General features: G+C 39.4%; 1 protein-coding gene across 2 annotated transcripts in view; it reads right to left on the bottom strand.

The window, feature by feature from the left end:
- Crebbp (CREB binding protein) overlaps positions 1–23,972 on the bottom strand; it is a 132,478-nt gene that overhangs the window by 97,953 nt on the left and 10,553 nt on the right. For both annotated transcript variants that reach the window (XM_050128667.1, XM_050128581.1), the window contains exon 2: positions 5,398–6,107. In XM_050128667.1, the coding sequence (XP_049984624.1) occupies positions 5,398–6,107 (710 nt within the window). The remainder of the gene's footprint in view (positions 1–5,397; positions 6,108–23,972) is intronic.

The following is a 23,972-nucleotide window of genomic DNA, read 5'->3' on the forward strand; positions in this document are numbered from 1 at the left end:
TCTGTCTTGAAAAACCAAGTAAATGAACAAAAGAAATCTTACACACACACAAAAAAAAAAAAATCCTAGAGAAACACTAATAAAATTCAGCAATTACATTAAGTTTTAATTTTTACAATTACAAATGTGATTCAGTTTAGTATGAAGAAACCTGATAACCAAAGCAAAAAGATCTTACAATAGTTACTACAGATATAAGAAATGAGTATAATAAAACCTAACATTTAACATGAGAGACTGTGTCCCAATTTTAAAACACACAGCTGCCTCTGGCTGCAAATTAAAGCTCACATTCTCCTTAAAAGACTAGACAAACTTCCAAAACAAAGAAGCCCAAGAGGTATAAACATCAACAAAAATATCAGCAAGGATAAGACAAAAATACCAATAATGGAGAAGAATGTCTACTTGGAAACCAAGAGAATCAGCTGGAGAAATACTAAGAAGTTCACAAAGTGGCTAGACTCTAAATGACATCTGTACATTAATCCCTGTACTAAAAGAGCCAATTAAATAATGAAATGGAACTTGCCCCCCCCAATAACAAGAAAACACATAATAAATCAAAAAACGGAAGTGCACTATACAAAAAACAGTCACTTGTCGTTAAGAATCTGTTTTTCTTCGGGGGGGGGGGGGATGCTTTATAGAGTACACTTATGTGTGCAGGAGCATATGGAAGCCAGAAGGCAACCTTGAGTGTCACTCCTCAAAAGCTGTCTACTTCACTTTCCTGAGACGGTATTTTGTTGGTCTCATGCTCATTAATCAGACTAGGCTGGCTGGCACCAAGCCCTAGGGATCTGGTTATCTCTACCTCCCCAGCCCAGCCTGGGTGCTGGGGACTAAATTCACATTCTCATGCTTGTGCAGAAAGCAAATTACTGACCAACCTATTTCTCAATGGAAAAAGTTCTTACATTTACCTATAAGAGTGGTCCTTATCCCCATCTGCCATGAAAATCATCTGAGAAATATAAATTCTAACCATGTCCAGCCATGCCCTAGAGAGTCTAACCTAGTTGGTCAGCAATGAGTTTCAGACATTAAGTGTCTTTAAAACTCCCCAGGTAATTCTAATGTGTGGCCAGGGCTGAGAACCACATATGTATTGACCATTGCCCTCATGAACAAAAAGTGACTGAACAGCTAGGATGTCTTTCTGCCACAGATACAGCCAAAGATTAATAACTAACACAAGACACTAACTGAGGGAAGATGGACTACTAATATCTAAACAGACTGCACTGTAACTATCAGTTGAAAAAAAATACTGGATTGCTCTTTGGTTAAAATTAACTTTTTTGGTAAATGTTGGTTTATTGGGCCTCATGCTTACTAAACAAGTGCTATGCCATAACCAAGTGAGGTCAAGATTCAAGAGTTAAGGAGACATAAGAAAATACTTTTCTTTTACTTTTTTAAGGGGACACAATGATAATCTTGATTAAATTGTCCATGTTGGTCTCCAACTCTGGAACACAAACCACCCTCTTACCTCTGTGTACCAAGCTGTTAAGACTACAAGTGTCACCACATCCAACACAAAAGAATATCTATAGTTTGAAATAGGGAAAATACTTTTGAATGTGATATACAATATAAGGCAATAAAAGGAAAAAAATGGATGTTTCCATACAAACTTAAAATATAAACCTGATAAAATGTAACAAGCATACTGTAAACATATTTGACTAATTTGATAAAATAAAAAGGAAAGATGTCTACTGAAAGTCTTAAACTTTCAATACTTAAAGAATAATAACCTAAGGCCAGGAGGTGTGGTGCACACCTTTAATCACTGCACTAGAGACAGAGAGAGGCAGATCTCTGAGTTCAAAGCTGGCCTTCACAATGAGTTCAAGGCCTGCTAGCACTGTACGGTAAAATTGTCTCAAAACAAAGAATAATAAGCTATAGGTCAAAGGTAAGACAAATGTAGATACCAGAGTTGGATCCCTAGTACTAGCTAGGCAGGCAAACAGACACATACCCATGTGCACACACACAGCACACATGTACACACAAAAATAATCTGAGACAATAATTTGTAAATTTATGGAACATCCTAATAAAAATAATTTGAGTAGAATTACGAGTCTAAGAATACTATTATCTAACAACATCTAATGTTAGCAAGGATTTAGATAGATTCATTCAACATGGATAATGCTGAAATTTGCACAATATTTTTCAAAATATTGGTAATATCTATCTTCTTTTTAAAGCTTTATTTTTGTTCTAAAGAAGGCCTCACTTTGTAGTCCTGGCTAGCTGAGAAAGTGCTGTGTATCTCAGGGTGGTCTCAAACTTGGCAATAGTCCTCCTTGCCTTGTAAATGCTAGAATTACGGGAGTAGAATGTAACACTCAAGTTGTTTATTTTAAATGTCAGTATTATTTCATTAAAAATTCCCTCACTAGGGCTGGAGAGATGGCTGAACAATGTAAAAGCAATTGCTGCTCCTTCAGAGAACTAAAGTTCAGTTTCCATCACCCACAACAGGTATCATACATCAGCCTATATTTCAAATTCCAGGGGATCTGATGCCCTCTTCTTGTCTCTGCAGAGACTCACACATGTAGCATATACACGAGACAAACACATACATAAACTTAAAAAAAATTAACCACACTTCCAAATTTTCTGTCCCACCTGGTCCCACAGCAGTTCTGTTCCAAAAACACAGAGGCTTATATTAATTATCAACTGTTCGGCCTATTAGCTCAGCCTTATTATTAACTAGCTCTTACAACTTAAATTAACCCATAATTCTTGTCTAGCCATGTGGTTTGGTACCTTTTCCTAGTAAGGCATGCTCATCTTGCTTCTTCTGTGTCAGGCTGGTGACTGCATCTCTGCCTTTCCTCTTCCCCGAATTCTCTTAGTCTGGTTGCCCCGCCTATACTTCCTGCCTGGCTACTGGCCAATAGTAGTTTATTAAACAAAATTAGTTATTAGTAACAAATCTTTACAGTATACAAGAGTGTTATCCCACAGCACTTACTCACTTGCACAAAGATATAAATGTACAAAATTATATAAAACAATGGCAACAGTGAAATACTGAAACAATCTAAGTATCTAGTCCATAGAGCACATATCCTATACCAAGCCAGATACTACTACCATCCTATGAAGAATGAAAGAATCATATCTAACTTAGGTTAAGTTTAGAGTAAAGTTGTCTAGATTTTTTTTTTTTTTTATTTTCGAGACAGGGTTTCTCTGTAGCATTTTTGGTTCCTGTCCTGGAACTAGCTCTTGTAGACCAGGCTGGCCTCGAACTCCCAGAGATCCGCCTGCCTCTGCCTCCCGAGTGCTGGGATTAAAGGCGTGCGCCACCACTGCCCGGCTTTGTCTAGATCTTTTGCAATATGTAATACCATGGAACCTCAAGTTTAATGAAATGTAGGCTTGCATTGTTCTATAAATAGGAATTAGAGGGATGCCTATAATTAAGAGCACTTGTTCCTGCAAAGGACCCAGGATCAATTCCCAGACCACATGGCAGCTAACTCCAGTTTCAGGAGATCTACCACTCTCTTCTGGCCTCCATGGGCACTGTACACATGTGACACACAGACATACATACAGGCAAACATCCATATATAAACAAAATTTTTAAAACACTATTTTGTAAATACTAGTTTTAAAGAAACTATTAGGCATGCATGATGGCAATCTCTGTAATCACAGTACTTAGGCAACCCATGCTGAGGACAGTTACAAGTTTGAGGTCTGCCTGTTCTACACAACCAGTTTAGACCAGCTATGGTTACAAAATGAGACCCTCTCTCAAAAAACCAAGTGGGGTCCTTCCTAATTTTTAAGACTTCTCAATAATCCTGGAACCAAAATGTTTGACAACTGTTGTTATGACAATTTTATATTTTAAGCATAATCCCAGTTCTCCAAAAAAATTAAAAAATAAAAATTATTTTAAACTGGATAGTTTAGAATATGAATTAGAAGAGTCCAATAATTGGTCTACCTAGAGGCAAGAAGCTCATTAAAAATCTCCTTGCAATACAACTGTGAAAAGGGTGTAGATGCACAACACACACTTCTGCCAAGTACAACAACTACAAGTAAGTTTATGTTCACCCTCTACTAACTTAAAAAAAAAAGTTAGTGTAATTTTAATGTTAGGAATTACTTCACTTTTATTTCTTAAGTTAAAAAACAAAACAAAACATTTTCTTATCAATGAGAGCCTCAGGAATTTACACCAGTCTGCCCATATTCTCAACTATCTAGGAAATTGTATTCTAATCATTTCTCCTTTGCCCTTCTTTAGGACTAATCAAATTCACAGAACAGTCCTCCTGGAATTTGCTGAACTGCACAAAATAGGTACACCCAGTGGCTGCCAGTAACAAGTCTTGGGTCACATAGTCTCTAAAAGGTTTGGTATTTCAATGGCAATTAGCCTGTATTTTTTCTCTCTGTATATCCTTCTCTCATCAGTCTCCATCTTTGTTAGCTGCATCACATCTTGTTACTATCCTTCCCTCTTCTCCAAGTTCAGATCCTGTTATACACAGGAGTTGCAGGGCTGCTGGCTGCAAACTCCAGCCCACGCCTTTCTCTAGAACAGAGATAGAGACCATGCAGAACAACCTTGGAACTATCCAGAGAGTTACTAAAGCCCAGAGTGTTGGGCTTCAGTGAGTCAACCTCTCCAACAAGTTCCCAGATGATGCTAGTACTGCTGATTTGAGGACCCCCACTTTGAGAACCACTGCTCTGATGTTTTCACTGGGTCACAAGGGTCTACAATCCCCTGGCTCTATTCAGTCCCTCTTCACTATCAACAGTGGTAAGAGCTAACCACCTTAAAACATAGATTCTTTATGAGTAAAATGGAGACTGTGACAATAAACATATTGCCCAGTGTTGTAAAGAAAAAGGCAGACATGAGGATGTACTTCATCAGCTGAGTAAAATAAGCATCCTTTATCAGATCATCTGATGCATTAATATATTGATTCTCAGCAGAAACTGCCCTTCAAAGGTGTGGTCCTGTTTCTGCATGTTTTCCTCAAAGATTAAAAACTGGCAATCGGTGACATACATCTGTAATCTCAGCACTTACAAGGCTGCAGCAGGAGGTTCATGAGTTGAGGACAGCCTAGGCTGCATGGGAGTTCAAAGCCAGCCTCGGTTTACTCAACAAAATACAATCTCAAAAAATGTTTTTCTTCATTTTAAATACAAGAGGTAGAGATTTTTTTTATCTGAAAGGGACTCCAGAAAAAAAAAAAATCTGTCTCTTTCATGCGACATATGCAACTCTCAACAGAAGGGATAAAAAGGTGTCATATATAGCCCCATGCTGCCATGTTACATGCCCACCATCAGTCAAGAAGCATTCAAGCACTTCAGCTCACTTACCTTGGTCATGCCTCCTGCCTGCGCCGTATTCAGTCCAGCATGGCTGGCCATTTGTGGGGAAACCTGTGTCAAGGTCTCAGCCAGCACACTGCTTGTGGCCCCCTGCATGGTTGGAGCAGGGTATGGCATTCCAGCTCCCCTTCCTCTTCCAGCAGCTCCAAGAGATCCATTCATGACTTGAGCCTGCCCTTGTTGAGCCTGATTCATTAAGCTATGGCCAGAGTTACTATTGAGAAGTCCTGGGTGGGTCTGGTTGAAGTTAGCATTCATGCAGATCCCAGGTCCAGTCTGTGATGTGGCAGGGCTACTGGTCACCAGCCCCACTTGCTTTTGTGCTTGCGGATTCAGTGCTTGGGAGGCAGGGGGGGTGGGCCCAGAGGTGCTGGCGGCCTGTTTGGGCAGGCTAGGGGTTGATGAGTCTCCCTGGTTCAGAGGGCTCTTGCCCATGGCACCCAGGCTGGCCATGTTTGTACTGTTCGGCTGCCCCTGAGCCTGGCCACCAAGGCCCTGTTGTACAGGGCTGCTGGCACTCACATTTCCTATCCCTGGGTTGATGCTAGAGCCACTGCCTCCTCTAAGAAGCTCCGACAGTTGTTTATGTTTGGATGCAGCATCTGGAACAAGGCTCCCACTGTTTAAAAGGCTTAATTCTCCATTAGGGATCAGCTCATCAGGAAGATCATTTTCCAAGTCAAACAATGATCCAAAATCTAGAAATTAAACAGAAATGGAAATGAGAATCTAACAAAACATAACAGCTCTCCAACTGACATGTTACTATGATCTTAATCTAATGGAGCGTTTCACACAGACCACTAGCGCATCAAGAGTATTTATCAAACCGATCTGAAACATCATTTGGGGAGATTAAAAAAGAAAAAAAATTTTTTTTTCAAATTCAGAAAAAGGGATCATCAAACAATTATGAGGAAGGGCCAGTTCTTTTCTAAAAATCAAATCCCAAAACAGTAATTAAACAGTACAGGACAATGGAAAACTCAGATATACAAATTAAAGAAGAATAACAAACCTTTAAAAATTTTCTAAATTAAAATGTTAAAATGCTTTTAAGAATGCATGAAGCCAGCTGGGCGATGGTGGCGCACGCCTTTAATCCCAGCACTCGGGAGGCAGAGGCAGGCGGATCTCTGTGAGTTCGAGACCAGCCTGGTCTACAGAGCTAGTTCCAGGACAGGCTCCAAAGCTACAGAGAAACCCTGTCTCAAAAAAACAAAACAAAACAAACAAAATACAGAAATGAAAAAGTGGCTAAAACAGTCAAACTTAGCTATCCTTGCACTACATGAGAAGGATGATCACACAGAAAATGAGGAGCATAATGACTCCTGTTATAACAAGACATATAAACAAGGCAACCATCCAAAAAAGATAAAACAGTAAACAGGTCAGTAAACAAACTAAAATACAAGAAATTTCCTTTTCCTGGCTCCTTTCAAAGTAACCCTCTTTTGCAGCGTAATCCTATGTGTATCACCTCTGTTCCTTCACTTCCCAACCTCCAGTGTGCTCTTCAATTAGCTCCAGCTCCACTCAGATATTCAACAGTACTACACAGACTTCCTTAGGTTATCCCTGAAGAACTGCCAAGTCCTTCTTTGACACCCCCCCCCAACATTCTCTGAATCTACTAGTCTAGCAAGTCAATTCTAACACAATGCTATAGCTTCCCACATGACTATACTAAATGAGGTACAACATGCAGAATAAAACACACATGGGTTTTGCAGTACTCATGTGAATAAAAAAATTCATTTTCCCTCAGGACTTCGGTGTGTATCACATAAAAGCATCACACCCTTTTATATATAACCACAGTACACTTGTCAATTCAGGAAGTATAATAGAGTTACATTAACATACTAATCCTATTCAAACGTCATGGCTATTCCAATGCCTTTTATCACATTCCTTTCCCTTATGAAAAGCCAATTTAGAATTTAGAATCCCTGATATCCCGGTCATCTTAATCTACGTTAGCCACTGGTTTGAGTAAGCAACACCACCATTTATTGATTGATTGATTGATTGGCAGGTCCTTCATATAGGGTGCCTAAGGGATCACTAGCTTATCAATTTGAAGAAAGGGATCTTATCCTTAAAGAGCAGACCACCCAGAGGATTCTCTTATTTCCTACTGGGTCCACCCATAGTTCTTAGCTACAAAATTATCTGAAACTTGGAGATTCACTAAGGTTGCCAGGTACAAATCATACCTGCTGGAAAGCAGTTCGGTGATAGAATGCTTTATCCACCATGTGTAAAGTCCCGAGTTTGAGCTCCACTACAGGAAAGGGGGTTTTAAGTTCACAATAAGCACTCTCTCTTCCATAGACAATATTTTATGTGCTGCCTTCCAGACTGCTTCCCGACCCCATCCTGGCTCACAAACAAACACTCAATCACTCCCTCCAAACATCTCTCTCTCTCTCTCTCTCTCTCTCTCTCTCTCTCTCTCTCTCTCTCTCTCTCTCTCTCTCTCAAACACACACACACACACACACAATTTAGAACTTTACGAGGGGATGATTTTTACTAATGTAAAAAAGGCAGGGAGTGAAGGGTGCACATTGGTGCAGTGCCCAGAGGACTAGACGAGAACTGGAGTAACAGGCAGTGGTAAGCTACTTGAAATGGGTGTTTGGAACCAAACTCCTCTGTAAAAGCAGTATCCATTCTTAACTGAGCTAATCTATCTCTCCAGTCAATTGCTTTGCAGAAGGTCCTTCATATGGCTACCTCTTCAGGGTTACTGGATTGTAAATTTCAAGAAAGGAATCTGATTTTGGAAGAGCAGAAGACCCAGAAGCTTCTCCTGACTAGTCAGAACTTTGTTTTTTCTTTTTGGTTTTTTGATACAGGGTTTCTATGTGTAGCTTTGAAGTCTGTCCTGGAACTAGCTCTGTAGTCCATGTTAGCTTACTCAGGAGAGATCCACCTGCCTTCCCCCCACCAAACCCCCCCCCCACCGCCCCAGTGCTGGTATTAAAGGCCTGTGAAGTCTCTTGTTTTCAGTGTAGTCCTTGAGCAAGAAAAGGAAACTTTATCCAAACCAGTAAGTCAAGTATGCCAAAATCTGGTTTCCTTCCTATCTGCCTGGGATAGAACGAGAGACCATGTCAGACACTGAAACAGCAAATACAACCTAAGAATCTTCCTGTGGACTTTTTTAAGCATCTCAAGCACGCTTTCCTGAAGAGGAAGGCAGAGTCAAAGAATGGGGCTAAGGAAATGTTTAGGTAAATTCACTGGGCCATATCAGGACCCCTCCTTGATGAGGACAATGGAAAGGGAGAAACCCAGGAATTCAGATTCCCCACTTAACACCTGGCCACATGTCCTTTAGGCAAACTACTCTTCTTCATCCTAAAACTCATACCCACAAAGTAGAGATAACCACGTGGAAGAATTATATATGATGATAAAAGTTGGACTAGGACATTCTGTGCCACAGACAGGGGTTAATCTATAATAACCTGAAGACAACGAGGTATGGTGACACACACTTTAATACACCACACTCAGGAGGCAGAGGCAGATGGATCTCTGTGAGTTCCAGGGCAGCCAGGGTACACAGCAAAGCCCTGTCTAAAAAGTAAACAAATAAATACTTGACCATTTACCTTTGATATTTGCCCATCACTCTACCACTCAACAATCAGACTAGTTTTCATTTACATAGTATTCTACTTCTTATCAAATGCACAAGCACTTTTATAATTGTCAAGAGGGTGTTTTCCATGATAATTACTTTGGTTTCAGCTTTTACTAGCTTGTTATCTTTTGTCTTTCTTGATCACTTTTCTCATCCATTCAAGCACACTTAATAGCTGTTTGGGGGCAGCTAGAGTTGATCAACTGTTCAACTGTTACATCCTCATCTACCAGTTCAAATACATGAAACCAGTGCAACCAAATGTCTTAGGTGCTGCTTTTTCTGTCTGTTTTGTTTGTGTTTGGTTTTCGTTGTTTTGTTTTTTAAGACAGCTTCTCACTGTGTAGTCCTGGCTTACCTGGAACTCACACAACGTAGATGTGTGGACCAGGATAATCTTAACTCACAGAGATGTGCCTGTCTTAGCCTCCCATATACTGGGTCTAAAGGCAAGAGACACCACACCAGGCTCACGGAGTGGCTCTTTTAAAAGACATGGTCTGCAAACAAACCATCACTCCTGTTTTCACCACGTTTTCCTATTCTCTAATTTAAAAATTCAAAAGCAAGTGAAGACAACAAGCCAGAACACCATGACATAGCACACCTAGGCTTTCTGTGCACCATAAAACCCCAACAGTGTGTTGAGTAACAATAATCTAACCCATCTTAAGTTCCACAGGGTCAGCTCAGAACTACCACTTCAAAGCCCACACAGCCTCTTTTTCTCTACCAAACACCAGAGCCCTGGGAGAATACAAAGCTGAAGCTGCAGACAGGCCCATCAAGGGCCTTTGCCTTTAGCAATAGAAGTCAAGGTCACACATCTACCAACACCGCCTATCACAGTTCCTGGCTTGAGACAAGAATGTTTCTTCCCAATACTGAGGTTTCCTGTCTACCAACCTGAAATCTGTATCTTTAAATAAGCCGATATGCTAGAAAATGAGTTTCCCCATTTTCACTGAATCACTGTGAAGTCAAGGAGGTAAAATGTGGAAATAGAAAAGTGTAAGGACTTAAGACCAAGTAAAATAACAAAGGATGCTTCACTGTTAGCTGAGAAACCCAAATCAACAGTTTGCAAAACTTGCTCAGGTACCAACCAATCACTTCTGAGTGCTCAAAGATAAACGGTACCCCACACGAGCTGTGAGCCAGAAGAGATGGGTAGACATCTGTAATTACAGCACTCAAGAGGCTGATGCAAGGTTGCAAGCTCCAGAATAGCCTGGGCTATAGAGCAAGATTCTACACAGAAGAGCCAAAACAAAAGAGCCAGAACAAAAATCTAAATCTGGCTAGAGAGGAAAGGAGAAATATTAAGGGGGTGGGGAGAAAAGGAGAGGGGAAAGAGGAGGAGAAAGTAGGAGGGAAGGAGAGGAGAAAAGGAGTGAAGGAAGGAAAGGAAGACACCAAGATAGAAACATCAGTATCTCAAATTTAACAATGAACTACTAATACTAATACAGACACTAAGGGGGGAGAGGGGAGCAGATCATTTTACACAGTCAATCACCAGGATTAACCAAACACAAAGACCTGTGACTGTAGTCTTAGCCACTTGGAAGGCACAGTCCAGAGAGTTATCAACGCATCAAGACTGTTCTTAAAAAGTCCCAGGAGTAGAAATATACAACTGTAATCCAAGTTTTTCAGGAGGCTGAGACAGAATCGAAGACTCAAGACCAGTCTGGGCAATTTACCAAAATTTAAAATTAATATAATGGGGGAATCTTAAGGCTCAACTGTAGAACACTTGCCTAGCATATTCAAGGTCCTGGGTTAAATTCTTAGAACCCCAAACAAACAACAAAAAGCAAGTAAGTGGCTAAATCAATGTGTGCAGCCAATAATATCTGACATAGGTTTCATATGCACCCGTCAACAAATCACACACAAAACACACCTTCTTTGCATTTTCTAAAATACCCTCTTTTCTTGACAAGCAGGGCATACATAATTCCTGCACCTGGGAGGTGAAGACAGGATGATTTAGAGTTCAAAGCCAGCCAACTCTGTTGAAACACTGTTGCAAAACTCAAAAAAACAAAATTAAATAATAAATAAAAATTAAGGAGATGGCTCAGTCAGCAAAGTATTTGCCAGATAATTATAAAAGTTCCAATCCTAGCACTCACGTTTTGCTTGTTTTTTTTTTTTTTTTTTTTTTTTTTTTTTAAAGGAAGGTATAGTGTTAGATACTAGTAATCCTAGCACTGGGGAGCACAGGCAGACATCTGGGGCTCACTGGCCAGCCAGCCTAAAGAAAGTCAGTGAGCCTAAAGAAAGTCCCTGTCTTCGAAAACAGGGAGAACAGAGCTCCTGATACCTGGCCTTCACACACATACACAAACACAATACAAAGTTTAAAAATCAAAAATAAAGTACCATTTACATTTAGAGGCTCCAATTCTCTGTACTGACAGAACTGACATCTGTATAAAGCATGTTGACAAACCATTTTCTACTGGCCACAATGAATTCTAGAACAAAATGAATTCTTGTGCTCTACAGACATATCAAACAAGTTGTAAAAGTTATACTACCAACTTCACTTTGTTACTCAGGCGGGTACAAGCTCTGTGAAAGCACTGAGAAGCTGTATGTCTGGCTCACCACTGTCAAATTAGTGCCTTAGCATAAAATGCCAGGATCAGTTATTCAATAAACAGCATAAGTGCATCAATTATACAAAGCCAATTTTAGCAACTTCTTATCTAGTCAAATATATAAAACAATAACCTTAACATTTATTACTACAATTTAAAAACAGAACAAAAACTAATAAATTCTCTTGGAATGTTACATTTTTTTGACTAATCTTTCTCTTTCCACTTTTATTTATTTATTTATTTATTTATTTATTAAAAATTTTCACCTCCTCCCATTTCCCTCCCACTCATCCCCATCTCCAGTCCTAAGAGAAGTCAGGGTTCCCTGCCCTGTGGGAAGCCCAAGACCCTCCTCCCTCCATCCAGGTCTAGGAAGGTGTGCATTCAAACAGACTAGGCTCCCAAAAAAAGCCAGTATATGCAGTAGAATCAAAACCCAGTGCCATTATCATTGGCTTCTCAGTCAGCCCTCATTGTCAGCCACAATCAGAGAGTCCGATCTGGTCACAAGCTCGTTCAGTCCCAGTCCAGCTGGCCTTGTTGAGCTCCCATTAGATCAGTCACACTGTCTCAGTGGGTGGACGCACCCCTCGCAGTCCTGACTTCCTTGCTCATGTTCTCCCTCCTTCTGCTCTTCATCTGGACCTTGGGAGCTCAGTCCAGTGCTCCAATGTGGGTCTCTGCCTCTATCTCCATCCATCACCGGATGAAGGTTCTATGGTGAAATGCAAGATATTCATCAGTACGGCTATGGGAGAAGGCCAGTTCAGGTACCCTCTCCTTTGCTGCCTAAGGACCTAGCTGGGGACATCCCCTCTAGGTTCTAGGGGAGATTCTGGCGTCCTAGAATCCTTCACTCTCTGGCTACACCTCAGCATTCCTAAGCCCAGATCCCGAGGCTGACACAAAGGCTAGCCGTAGAGGAAGAAACGGTACTGGGAGAAACAAATGCTGGGTTGAATTTTTAATTATGTGTATGTGAGGTATGTACACACAAGTGTGTGTGCTTTTGGATGCCATAAAAGGGTACTGGGTCTACGAGCTAAGTTACATGTGGTTGTAATCCAACCAATATGAGTTCTGGGAATCAAACTGTTGTCCTCTACAAAAGCAGCATAAGTTCCTAACTGTTGAGCCACCTCTCCAGCCCAAGATATTATTTTGTTATATTCATATTTCCCCCATTTCCAAGAGTGAAGCACCCTTCCCTGGAGTATTTTGTCTCCCCACCCACTTTCTAGCACCTTTACTCTCTGTGAAAAATATCTTCCTTTAGGTTTCCCTTTGGTATTCATTTGTACTATACTGACTACCCAAATGTTCCTCTCAAATCTTTTAAAAGCTGAACCCTTCTTTTCAACTACCTTGGAAAAACTAAGAAAAAGAAAATTTTAATTCCCAAGTCATTCCTGGATACAATGTGAGGTAATACAATCCACTACACACACACACACACACACACACACACACACACACACACACGCGCACGCACACATAAATATACCTATATCAAGATATGTTATATATGATAAAATATGTGATTTTTGTCAATTTTTAAAAGTAGGGCTTGTTTGTTAGATTTCTGTTTGTCTGAGACATGGTTTTACTGTGTGACCCTGGCTGGCTTGGAACTCACTATGGAGACCAAGTTAGCCTCAAAAATCATAGAGATATTCCTGCCTCTGCCTTCCAGGTGCTATAATTAAAGGTATATGCCACTACACTTAGCTCAATTTAAATTTTTTTTGTCAAAAAAACAGAGGCAAGACATGCTGAAAAGAACACATTTAAAGACAGCTGGGTAGACACTTTCATTGGGCTACTATTTTTAAATGAACTGGGACCCATCCTATACTTTCTCAATCTATTTATCCAAATATTAGTAATGATACACAAAGATGAAGGGCTGTCTGAGATAATGAAAAAGCACCACTGACTCCAAGTTCAAATCACAACTGTCATTACCATTGCTCTTTCTGACCTGAGAGTATACAGGCAGGCTATCCACAGGATCATAGCTGAGGGAACTCAACAATAAACTGTATACATCAAGTCTCGCATGTAATAAGAGCTCAATAAACATTATTATTGTCACAGTCACTCAAAAGCTGACAGCTCAACTTAAGACAATGTCACACCCACATTGTAGGACCTAGGCACTACTATGTTCTCTATAGCTCAGCCTCGATAACATCAGCATGAATGACTTAAGCCCATTTTGGAAGAAATAAGGCTTACTTAGCCTTGGAAATCTGTAGCAATTATAAAAATATATAATGGACTAGTTCTCCAATGACAGAGTGAGGAGAAAGAGCAGTTTTATTAGCAACTACGCCAGTGTACGTTTATCCATGCAATTACACGCATTCCCAAAAGATACTGAACTTTTCCCCCCGTGACTGTTAGGACATAACTAAAGCAAACCTCTCTAAAATCTTGTGTATTTCTGGCTTCTTTTATGCAGACATGCTACCATATAATTATTACAGAATACTAATATTTTAATTCATTCTGGCTTATTTGGTTTGTTGTTTTGGGGGGTTGTTTGCTTTTTAGTTTATTTGGGTTTTTTTTTGTTTGTTTGTTTTAAGACAGGGTCTCACAATAGAATTCTGAATCTGTCCTGGAATTCACTATGTAGATCAGGCTAGCCTAGAAGTCACAGATATTCATGTTCTCTGCCTCCGGAGTGCTGGCATTAAAGACATGCACCACCGTGCCCAGCTTTTTATTCTGAATAGTGGTGATCTGTATAAAAAAAAAAAATTCATCTCTCCCCCAGCCCTCCTCTAAAGTGGAGAAGTCATCTGTCCCTCTTTGCAGAATGAACTGGCCAGGTTTATCTCAGTCTTGAATAAGTCATGTTACAGGGGCATTCATCCAAAGGCATTCTGAGGCAAAAACCTACCTAGTAAGCACTTAAAAGATTTACATTAGACACACTGTACTATTTGAAGTAAACAAAAGGAAACCAAGCAAGGTATTTACTGAAACCCACTGAATAAAACTGCAGAACCTTAGAAAGTATCATGTAGATTAAAGAGAAATATCTAACTTTAAAAATGTACTTTTAGCTGAGTGATGGTGGCGCACGCCTTTAATTTCCAGCACTTAGAAGACAGAGGCAGATGGATCTCTGTGAGTTCAGGACCAGCCTGGCCTACAAGAGCTAGTTCCAGGACAGGTACCAAAGCTACAGAAAAACCCGGTAAATAAATAAATAAATAAATAAATAAATAAATAAATAAATAAGTGCTTTAAGGGGGTTGGCAAATGGCTCCTTGTCAGGGCCCATACGCCCCAACATAGAAACTATTTTTTCCTAACTGGACCGGTATGGGTAAAAGTGTTTGCTGCCAAGCCTTACAAACTGAATTTGCTCCCCAGAACCCACATGGTACAAACACATACACAATAAACAGATAAATAATGTAAAAAACTATTTTTAATGCACTTTACGGTCAAGTACAGTGATTAATAGCTAAAATCCCAGCTGGCAGGCTGAGGCTTACCAAAAAGGCTAAGGCCAGTCTGGGTTACACAGAAAGTCCCAGGATAGCCTGGGTTAGAAAGTAATACCCTGTTTCAAAATAAACAAAAATAAAAGGAGAAAAGAAAATCATACTTATACTATTTTCAAGAATTTTCTGATCTGAAAAAGATAAACTATTTCATACAATCCTACTAAAATGTGAGCATTTTATTGTTTCTGCAGACACACTTCATGACCACTACGCACTAGATAGCAGAAAGCTTGTTTCACTGAACACTTTTTAACTTCTACTTGAGCAATTCAAGACAAGCAAGGTATGACAGTAACACAAGCCCATAATGCAGCACTCTAAGGAGATGGAGGCAAGAGAATCTTCAGTTCTAGACCAGACTGGGCTATTTAACAAGAACTTGCACAAAACAAATCAAAACTTAACCCAAGACCAACTTACCTGAGTGTTCTTTATCATGTCCTAAACCACTGAGTCCTAGGAACACAGTCATTAGCTATGTTAATTCTGTACACTTAATAGTCAAAGGGAAATGCCATCCCCAGATTACTAAAGCGGCTTAAGTTTGTTTCATCAGTGTGTTCACTACCTCCCTCAGCCCTGCAGAATAGAGAAAAACCTTCATAAATATAAGGATGGTACAGGAGGCAGCTGTCACAAGAGCAGGCCCCCAGATCTATCATGTATAACCTAGAAACTCCTACTGGTTACCATGATTGTCTGGGGCAAGGGTAGGAAGAAGGGGTTCATTGTTTTCTGCCAGCATGGCTGAAAGAGATTCAGATCCCAGGAGGATGCGACCAGCTGCCTGCCCATGCTACAACTCAACCAGTTGCTGAGGGAGAGGATTATCCTATCAAGAACAATCCTGGAAGAAAAGGAATGTGGGTACTCAGCCAGAACTGGACCAAGAAGCAAGTAATGAGATCCAGGCCATGTCAGACTCTGCAGTTACATATCAACATAACAAGCAGGTAGCAGCATCAAGTCAGGAGAAAAGGACAAAGCGCATATTCTGGAAATCAAACAAATTTAGAAATATATATGGGCTATTAAGTGTCCAAAACAGGAAATCAATACATTAGGTTTAAAAATAAACCATTAAACGCAGGGAATGTCTTTGTGGTATAGGGACTGCCTAGTATATGAAAGGCCTTGGGATCAATTCCCAATACTAAATATTAACAGCAATAACAAATGGGTACATAAGAAACTATTATTGGGTGTGGTGTCTTAAGACTGTAATCCCAGCACCTGGGAGGTTGAGGCAGGAGGACTGTTACAAGTTCCAGACCAGCTTGTGTCTCAAAACAGTCCCCCCCCCCCGCCAAAAAATTAAGAGGCACAAAAAAATGGAGAATCGTCAGCTGAAGCACCCGAGTATTGAGCCATGTGTGTTAGCTAATGCCCATAATATCTCGGAATTAGAGGCTGAAGCGCCAAAAGTTCAAAGATAGCCTGAGCAACATAATAAAGCCGTATCTAAAAACCTAAAAAGAAAAAATATTATTAATTACTAGACTATGTTAACAAATAAAAATAAACCACTTTGAGACATTTACACTGAGCACATATGCGCTATATTTTTAAGACTTTAAGACTTCACTAGCATATATGCTTTAGGAGGAGAGAACCAACTGCTGCAAGTTGACCTCAGATCACCACACATGCACCTATATGCATATATACACACACATACATGTACTCACAAAATACATAACTAGTAAAAATAAAAAATCCACATACGCATATTTTGGTATTTGTAGTTAGGAGAATCTATTAGATGTGGGGCAGAGATAAGATGTGATTGTGCTCTGCCAATAGGTTTGGTTGTCACTTGCTTTGCTACAATCTCAATCTTGTATATAGCCTTTGCATTAGTATTTTCTGATCGATGCATTATTGGAAAGAATCAATGTCTGACTTTTTAATAATGTCAGATTTCTGGACACGAGCAATTTTTATAGTTCTGTACTTTAGATACAAAATGTTACATGTAGATTGTCACGTTTCTTTAGAAAAAAGAAAAAAAACAGTCATCTTTAGTTTTTCCCCCTTTTCCATCATTTTAAACCCATGTGAAAACAAAATATTTTCAGCTAATACTGATTCAATTTCAGGTTCTCTCCTTCTTACATGTAGATCTTAAGGATCAAACCCAGGTTGGCAGGCTTAGCAGCAGGAAACTCTACTTACTGAGCCATCTCACTGACCTGTGTGGAGATTTTGTTTTGTTTTGTTTTAAAGAAGTGAATGTTTTGAAATACAGATGTAGTTCAGTGGTAGGTATACACAAGGCCTGGGCTCAGTCTACTGGAATGAAACCAATGAATCAATCAAGTAACAAAATAAGATGTTTTGATCTGGACTTATGTTTTTAACTAGCTTTTCATTTTTTGTTTTAATTTTTAAAAGCAAAGCTTCTATTTCTGTTCACAGTGCTGGGGGCCAATCCCAGGACCTTGCACATACTTGACCAGTGCTCTACCACTAAGGTACATAGCAAATTCTGGTTTTGACTTATTTTAAAAAGCATTTATAAGAATACAAAATGAAAGAGAAAAGACCTCAGAAATCCCTATTTCAATTTTCTGAAAACAATTTCAGAGACTGCTTAAACTGCACACATGTTCATATATCTTTTATCCCTTATAAAGAGTCTTAATTTTCATCTTTGTTTTTTTATTTAATGACTTTCAAACATTGCTGCCTTCTGCATTATCCACCCCTCTCTGCGGTAACCAGTCCTCTCCAGCACACCTGGAAGGACAAGGCGCTCAACTATACTCCAGAGAATCTCAATGATTTAACCCTTTCCTACCAGACTTCTGAGTCATTTTCAGTCTTTCATGATCTCAAAATTAATTAAAATACCCAATATACGTATTCTCACGATAACCAAGTAAGAAATTGATTTTTACTCTGTTTAGTGCAGGTGGCTATTAAGCTACAGTTAATCCATCGCCTAATAAAGCAGGCAACAAAAGCCAAAGGTTTTAAAAACTTTTCTAGGAACCAAAAACCATAAACAGAACGTGAGCATGCTGGCTAAATGGCATGCATTTTAATATCAGTAACATGCCTAATATCTGAGATGGTAAAAAATTTCTTAAAACTTCTGTTCTTATTTAAGAATGCAAAGACTAAAATTATTGGTATTTATCTAAGCATGGCACCAAAACTTCATTATTAAACTAAGACGACAGAACTGAGGGGGCTGAAAAGATGGTTCAGCAGTACTTACTTATAGCTCTTGCAGAGGACCCAAGTTCACCAATGTCAAGTAGCTCACAGCCCAACTCCAAGAAATCCACCCCCTTTTCTAGTCTCCTCAGGCATCCATACACACATATAAATAAAAATAAGCCTTAAAAAGGGAAAGAGAGCTGAGAGATGGCTCAAACAGTTAAGAGCATGCACTGTTCTTACAGAGGACCCAAGTGAAGTTTCCAGCACCCAAGTTAGGCAGCTAACAGCAACCTCTAACTACAGCTCCAATGGGATCCATAGCCTTTGGCCTCTGGGCAGTGGCACTCACATGCACATCCCCCTACACACACATATTATTTTTAAAAAAATCTTTAAAAAAAAAAAGAATGAGTCCTACTCGTATAATATTAATACTTCCTATTAGTCTAAGATATCCATCAGTCCAAAATGCACTTACAATAGGTCAGCATGTACAAAGGAGCCACTTGGGATAGTGTGTAAAGAACCCACATATGCTTCTGGGTACACAGTATAGCTCTAAAATGAGAGAGAAGAACCAGTCAAAACTGACTGGCTGTGGGAAAGAAAAGTGATTTCAGAAACAGAAGAAGGGCTTTCATCAAGTATTCTTTTTAAACGTAGAATGAATTAATTACCCATTCAATTTTTTAAATTACTGTAGTATTAGTGCACGAGTATGGGCCATGTTATATATGATGTGTGTGTATGTGTGTGTGTGTGTGTGTGTGTGTGTGTGTGTGTGTAGATGCATACTCAACACCTAGCATGTGAATTTTTTAGAGATCCCTAGTCCCAATTCTTACACTGCTTTCAAGGGGGTAGGTACTTTCCCTCACCAAAGTGGAGCTAAGATAAAAGAAGCCTACTCCACAGATAAACGTTTTGATCTAAAATATGTAAACTTGCAAAAAAAACCCAAACTGCAATACGTCTTCCCTTAATTACTCTGGAAGTGGTCAATTTTTCAAAAACTGTATTATTCTTTAATCCCTAAAAGGAAGTCTTACCAAGTAATAACTCTGGAAAAGCAACCTAAGCCAAGAGTATTTCTCAAAGTATCTTGCATCTTTAAAAGGACTTTGTCATAAATATCTTAAGGAAAACTCTAGACAAATGTGAGAAGCAAATGAACTTAGAGCTGCACTGTTCAAAACAATGACTACTAGTTAAAAGAGATCATCTACTTAATTTTTTGCAAAAAATTAAAATTTAGCCAGGCATGGTGGCCTATGCCTGTAATCCCAAGGACTTGATAGAAGGAGGCAGAAGAATCAGAAGTTCAAGATAAAGCTCACCTACACAGTGAGTTTGAGACAAGGCTAGGCTACTAAAAACCCTGTCTCAAACAAACAAAAATAAATAATTTAATTAAGTTGAATAGTTCTTACATTAGATTTGTCATATTTCGAGTACTTGATGGAATGTGTGGACTATTAACTCCTACTGAACAGTACTGACCTCCAGAGCACCAACATCGTCCAAACTCTCTGTTGAGAAAAAACCCTTTTCCTCACACTTCAGACAGAGAAGGCCATCCTAAGAACGACAAGACTGGTTTCTCTTCCTCTTATCTGAATGGTCCCTGAGGAAGCTTCATGAAAAGGTCAACTGTGGGTAAGTCATGCTCTACAAACAACATCCGATCCCCAGAGTACAAGACCCTACCCATAGTTTATACCTTTGGTTTTATTTTCAGTATTAGCTGTTTACCAGGTCACAGGACTCATTTGTAATGACAGTCACAAATTAAGAGGAAAATGCTTTGTCCACCATGTGACAATTTTTACTAGAAAAAAACATAAATAACCATAGTTAAAATATCAAAAAGAATGGAAAAAAATCATGACCTCCAATGAAAGACCTTCCCATCACAGAGTGTGCAGGAAGAAGAAACTGCACTCTATTACCAAACTGGCTCCCTCAAGAGCCATAAGTGAGGTAAAGGGGAATGAGGGCTCACTGGCACTCTTCTCAAAAAGCCCACAGCCACTCTCTCTCCAGACACTGCTTGCTTGCTTGCTTTTTTCTTTCCTTCTTTCTTTTTTTTTTGTTTGTTGGTTTGTTTTTGTTTTTCGAGACTGGGTTTCTCTGTAGCTTTGGAGCTTGTCCTAGAACTAGCTCTTGTAGACCAGGCTGGCCTCGAACTCACAGAGATCCGCCTGCTTCTGTCTCCTAAGTGCTGGGATTAAAAAGAGGCATGCGCCACCACCACCCAGTTCAGTTAATGCTTTCTATAAAAGACAACTTTTACAACTTCTCTGTACTCATTTTTCCTTTAACTCTATAAACCCTAACCCATTACAAGCCTTTGCTCTAAAACTGCAACTAGAGACCAGCTACACTTAATTAGAGTTCCATTTCCCAACTGTTCCTAAAGAACAAACACAGATCAAGTAAAGTGAGTCACAGGATTGTCTGTTTAGTAAGATTTCTGTATCTTAGCTCTCAATTCATTCTTTCTGTGACTGAAGCTGAAACTGTCTTAGGCCATGGTACTGGAAGGAAAACAGGAAAAGACAGCAACTTCCCACACTGTCCTAATGAGAAGTTTCCATGGGTTTAGGTCTAGGTTAGAGCCTCATCCGTGCATCAATCACCCAATCCTCACTGGCCCTAGGGATAAGTAATGTTTGCTAGTTTCTTAATTATTTAAACAATAGCTGCCTCAACTGGCTATATGCCAAGCTCCATAATAGCCTAATATATGAAAAGCTAATCAAACTGAGCAAAAGTAGTCTATTGTAAGGGGAAACTCCCTTTTAGAGATTTCTGACCGCCCCCCTCTGTCCCCAAGACTCCAACGTGTGAAGCCTATGGCCCCAGTCACAGAGCTGCTGAGCTAGAAACTGGACTTCATGTCCACTGAGACAAAACCAGGGTTCTCTCCTGTGCACACATGGCTGGTTCCCAATATAAAAAGTTCTGACATTTCCTTCAACTCTGAGTCATGCTTAGAAGGTTCTACTTTTAATCAGGTGGCAAATACTCAAAGTATTTTAATCCAAAAGAATTGGGTCAAGCTTTCATAGTCCATAACTATCAAAGCAAACCCTACTTATAGACAGATTTCTATAGTTCCTGAGTGTCATCATTCAATTCAAAATTTATCATATTTAAATGTTACCCCTGCCTTCTCCATTGGTTATCATGAAGAACAATTAAATTTTCTGCTATTTCATTAGCTGTGCTAACTATAAAGCTAAAACACACAAGGGGAGGCTGGCAAATGATATGATAACCCAGGTTCAATCCATGGGACCATGGGAAGAAAAAACTTCCAGTGTCCTCTGACCTCCACACAAGTGCCATAGCACACACCCCCACACACACACAAACACACACAAGGTAATCAAATAAGTAAACATGTATAGGTGGTAATGTTCTCATAAGAAAAACGTAAAACTACTGGGAAGAGGGGAAGCTTTCTAATTAAAAAAATAATTTATATTACAAGAGAATTGTATAACCTTATTAAGCAAATCATTCTGTGTTCTATGAATTCAAGTGCAGCTCCAAGAAATACCTGTCATACACAACAACACACAGGTAAAGATTGGCATATTAAGAGATTCCCAAACAGTAGCAGATGGGACACTTAAGATTTGGAAGAAGATTTTCATTGCTAGGTTTTACTATTCTTAGCAAAGCTTCAACTAAATATTCTTTTTGATTAATAGAAACAAAACACGGGGGGAAATGTCACTAGAGATAATATTCAAGTATTTCTTAATATTAAGTTTTAATAAGAATTCAACTTTTAGACACAGAATTCAAAAATAGTCTTGATACCTAAGGGAACCAGAAAACATCTCAACAGTTTTTCAAAGACAAGAGTCCCTCTTATATTACCTAGAAACTTTTAAAAGGGCCCCTTCTGCACATGTGCATCTGTGTGCATGTGTGAAGTGCCCTAGGTCAGAACCTTTCAAGAAAGTTCAAGCTCAAGTCTAAGAGCTCCCATGCAAGAAGAACTCTAAGCGGACTACCCAGGAGAAAAAGAATATGCAAACGCTCCACAGATATCAGTACAGTGGTTTACATTTCAGCAAAGTGAACTTGAGATTACTAGGAAAGCAAGATCCCTTTCCCAGCTAACGCAAGAGCTGTGAACAGGACACAGCAGATCTGATGGCCATGTTCCAAGAAGCAAGCTTAAGATGGGTAAGGACTATCCCCGACCTCAAATTGTATTACAGAAGCCACAGAGAAACCCTGTCTCAAAAAAAAAAAAACAAAAAACAAACAAAAAAAACCCAACAGCATGGCTGGGTGGTGGTGGCAGCAAAGACCTTTAAACCCAGCGCTTGGGAGGCAGAGATAGGCAATCTCTGTGAATTTAGGATCAGTTTGGTCTACAAAGAGTTTTCCAGGACAGTCAGGGCTGTTACACAGAAAAACTATGTCTCTCAAACACACACACACACACCCCAAACTAACTCAGCAAGGTACTCACTGATAGAAAAACAGACATATTGATCACTGGAACTGAATTGAGGGCTCAAACATAAATCTACATACCAATGGACATCTGCCTTTTATTCAAAACAAAACAAAAACAAAAAAAAGAAGCCAGAAATATACACTGGGGAAAAAAAAAGGCACTATCTTTATCAAATGGTGCTGGCCAAACTGGATGGCTGAATGTAGAAGAAATCCAAATAGATCCATACTTATCACCCTGCATAAAACAACTCCAAATAGCTCAAAGGTCTCAACATAAAACCAGATACACTGAAATTGATAGACTACAAAGTGGGGAATTAGCCTTGAAGTCATTGGCAAATGAAAAGACTTTTTGAACAGAACATCGTTAGCTCCAAGATCAACAATTAATAAAGGTAACCTTTGACACTGAAAAGCTTCTGCATGACAAAGGACACTGCCAGCCAGCCAAAGTAGCAGCTTACAGAATGGGAAAAGATTTATACCAACTATGCATCCAATTGATGTATATCCAAACATATAAAAAAGTAATACTCAAAATATATAAAGAACTCAAAAAACTATATATTACAAAACAACCCAATTAAAAATGGGGTACAGATCTAAGCAGAAAATTCTCCTAAGAGGAGACTCAAATGGCTGAGAAACACTTAAAGAAATGTTCAACATCTTTAGTCATCAGGGAAATGTAAATCAAAACTATACTGAGATTTCATCTTATACCCACCAGAATAGCTAAGATCAATAAAATAAATGACAGCTCATACTGTCAAGGATGTGGAGTAAGGGGCTGGTAGGACAACAAACTTGTACAGCCACTATGGAAATCAGTGTGGTGGTTCCTTCAGGAAGATGGGAAATTATATACTTCAAGATCCAGCTATACCACTCTTGGGCACATATGCAAAGTACGCTCCATCCTACCACGCAGACATTTACTCAACCATGTTCACTACTGCTCTATTCCTAGTAGCCAGAAACTAGAAACAACCCAGATGGCCAGTAACAGATGAATGGGTAAAGAAAATGTGGCACATTTACACAATGGACTATTACACAGCATTTAAAAATGAAATCATGAAATTTGCAGGTAAATGAATGCAACTAGGA

This window comes from Alexandromys fortis, unplaced genomic scaffold (assembly GCF_014885135.2).
Source record: "Alexandromys fortis isolate MF-2015 unplaced genomic scaffold, M_Fortis_MF-2015_v1.1 scaffold_29, whole genome shotgun sequence".
Classification (NCBI taxonomy): domain Eukaryota; kingdom Metazoa; phylum Chordata; class Mammalia; order Rodentia; family Cricetidae; genus Alexandromys; species Alexandromys fortis.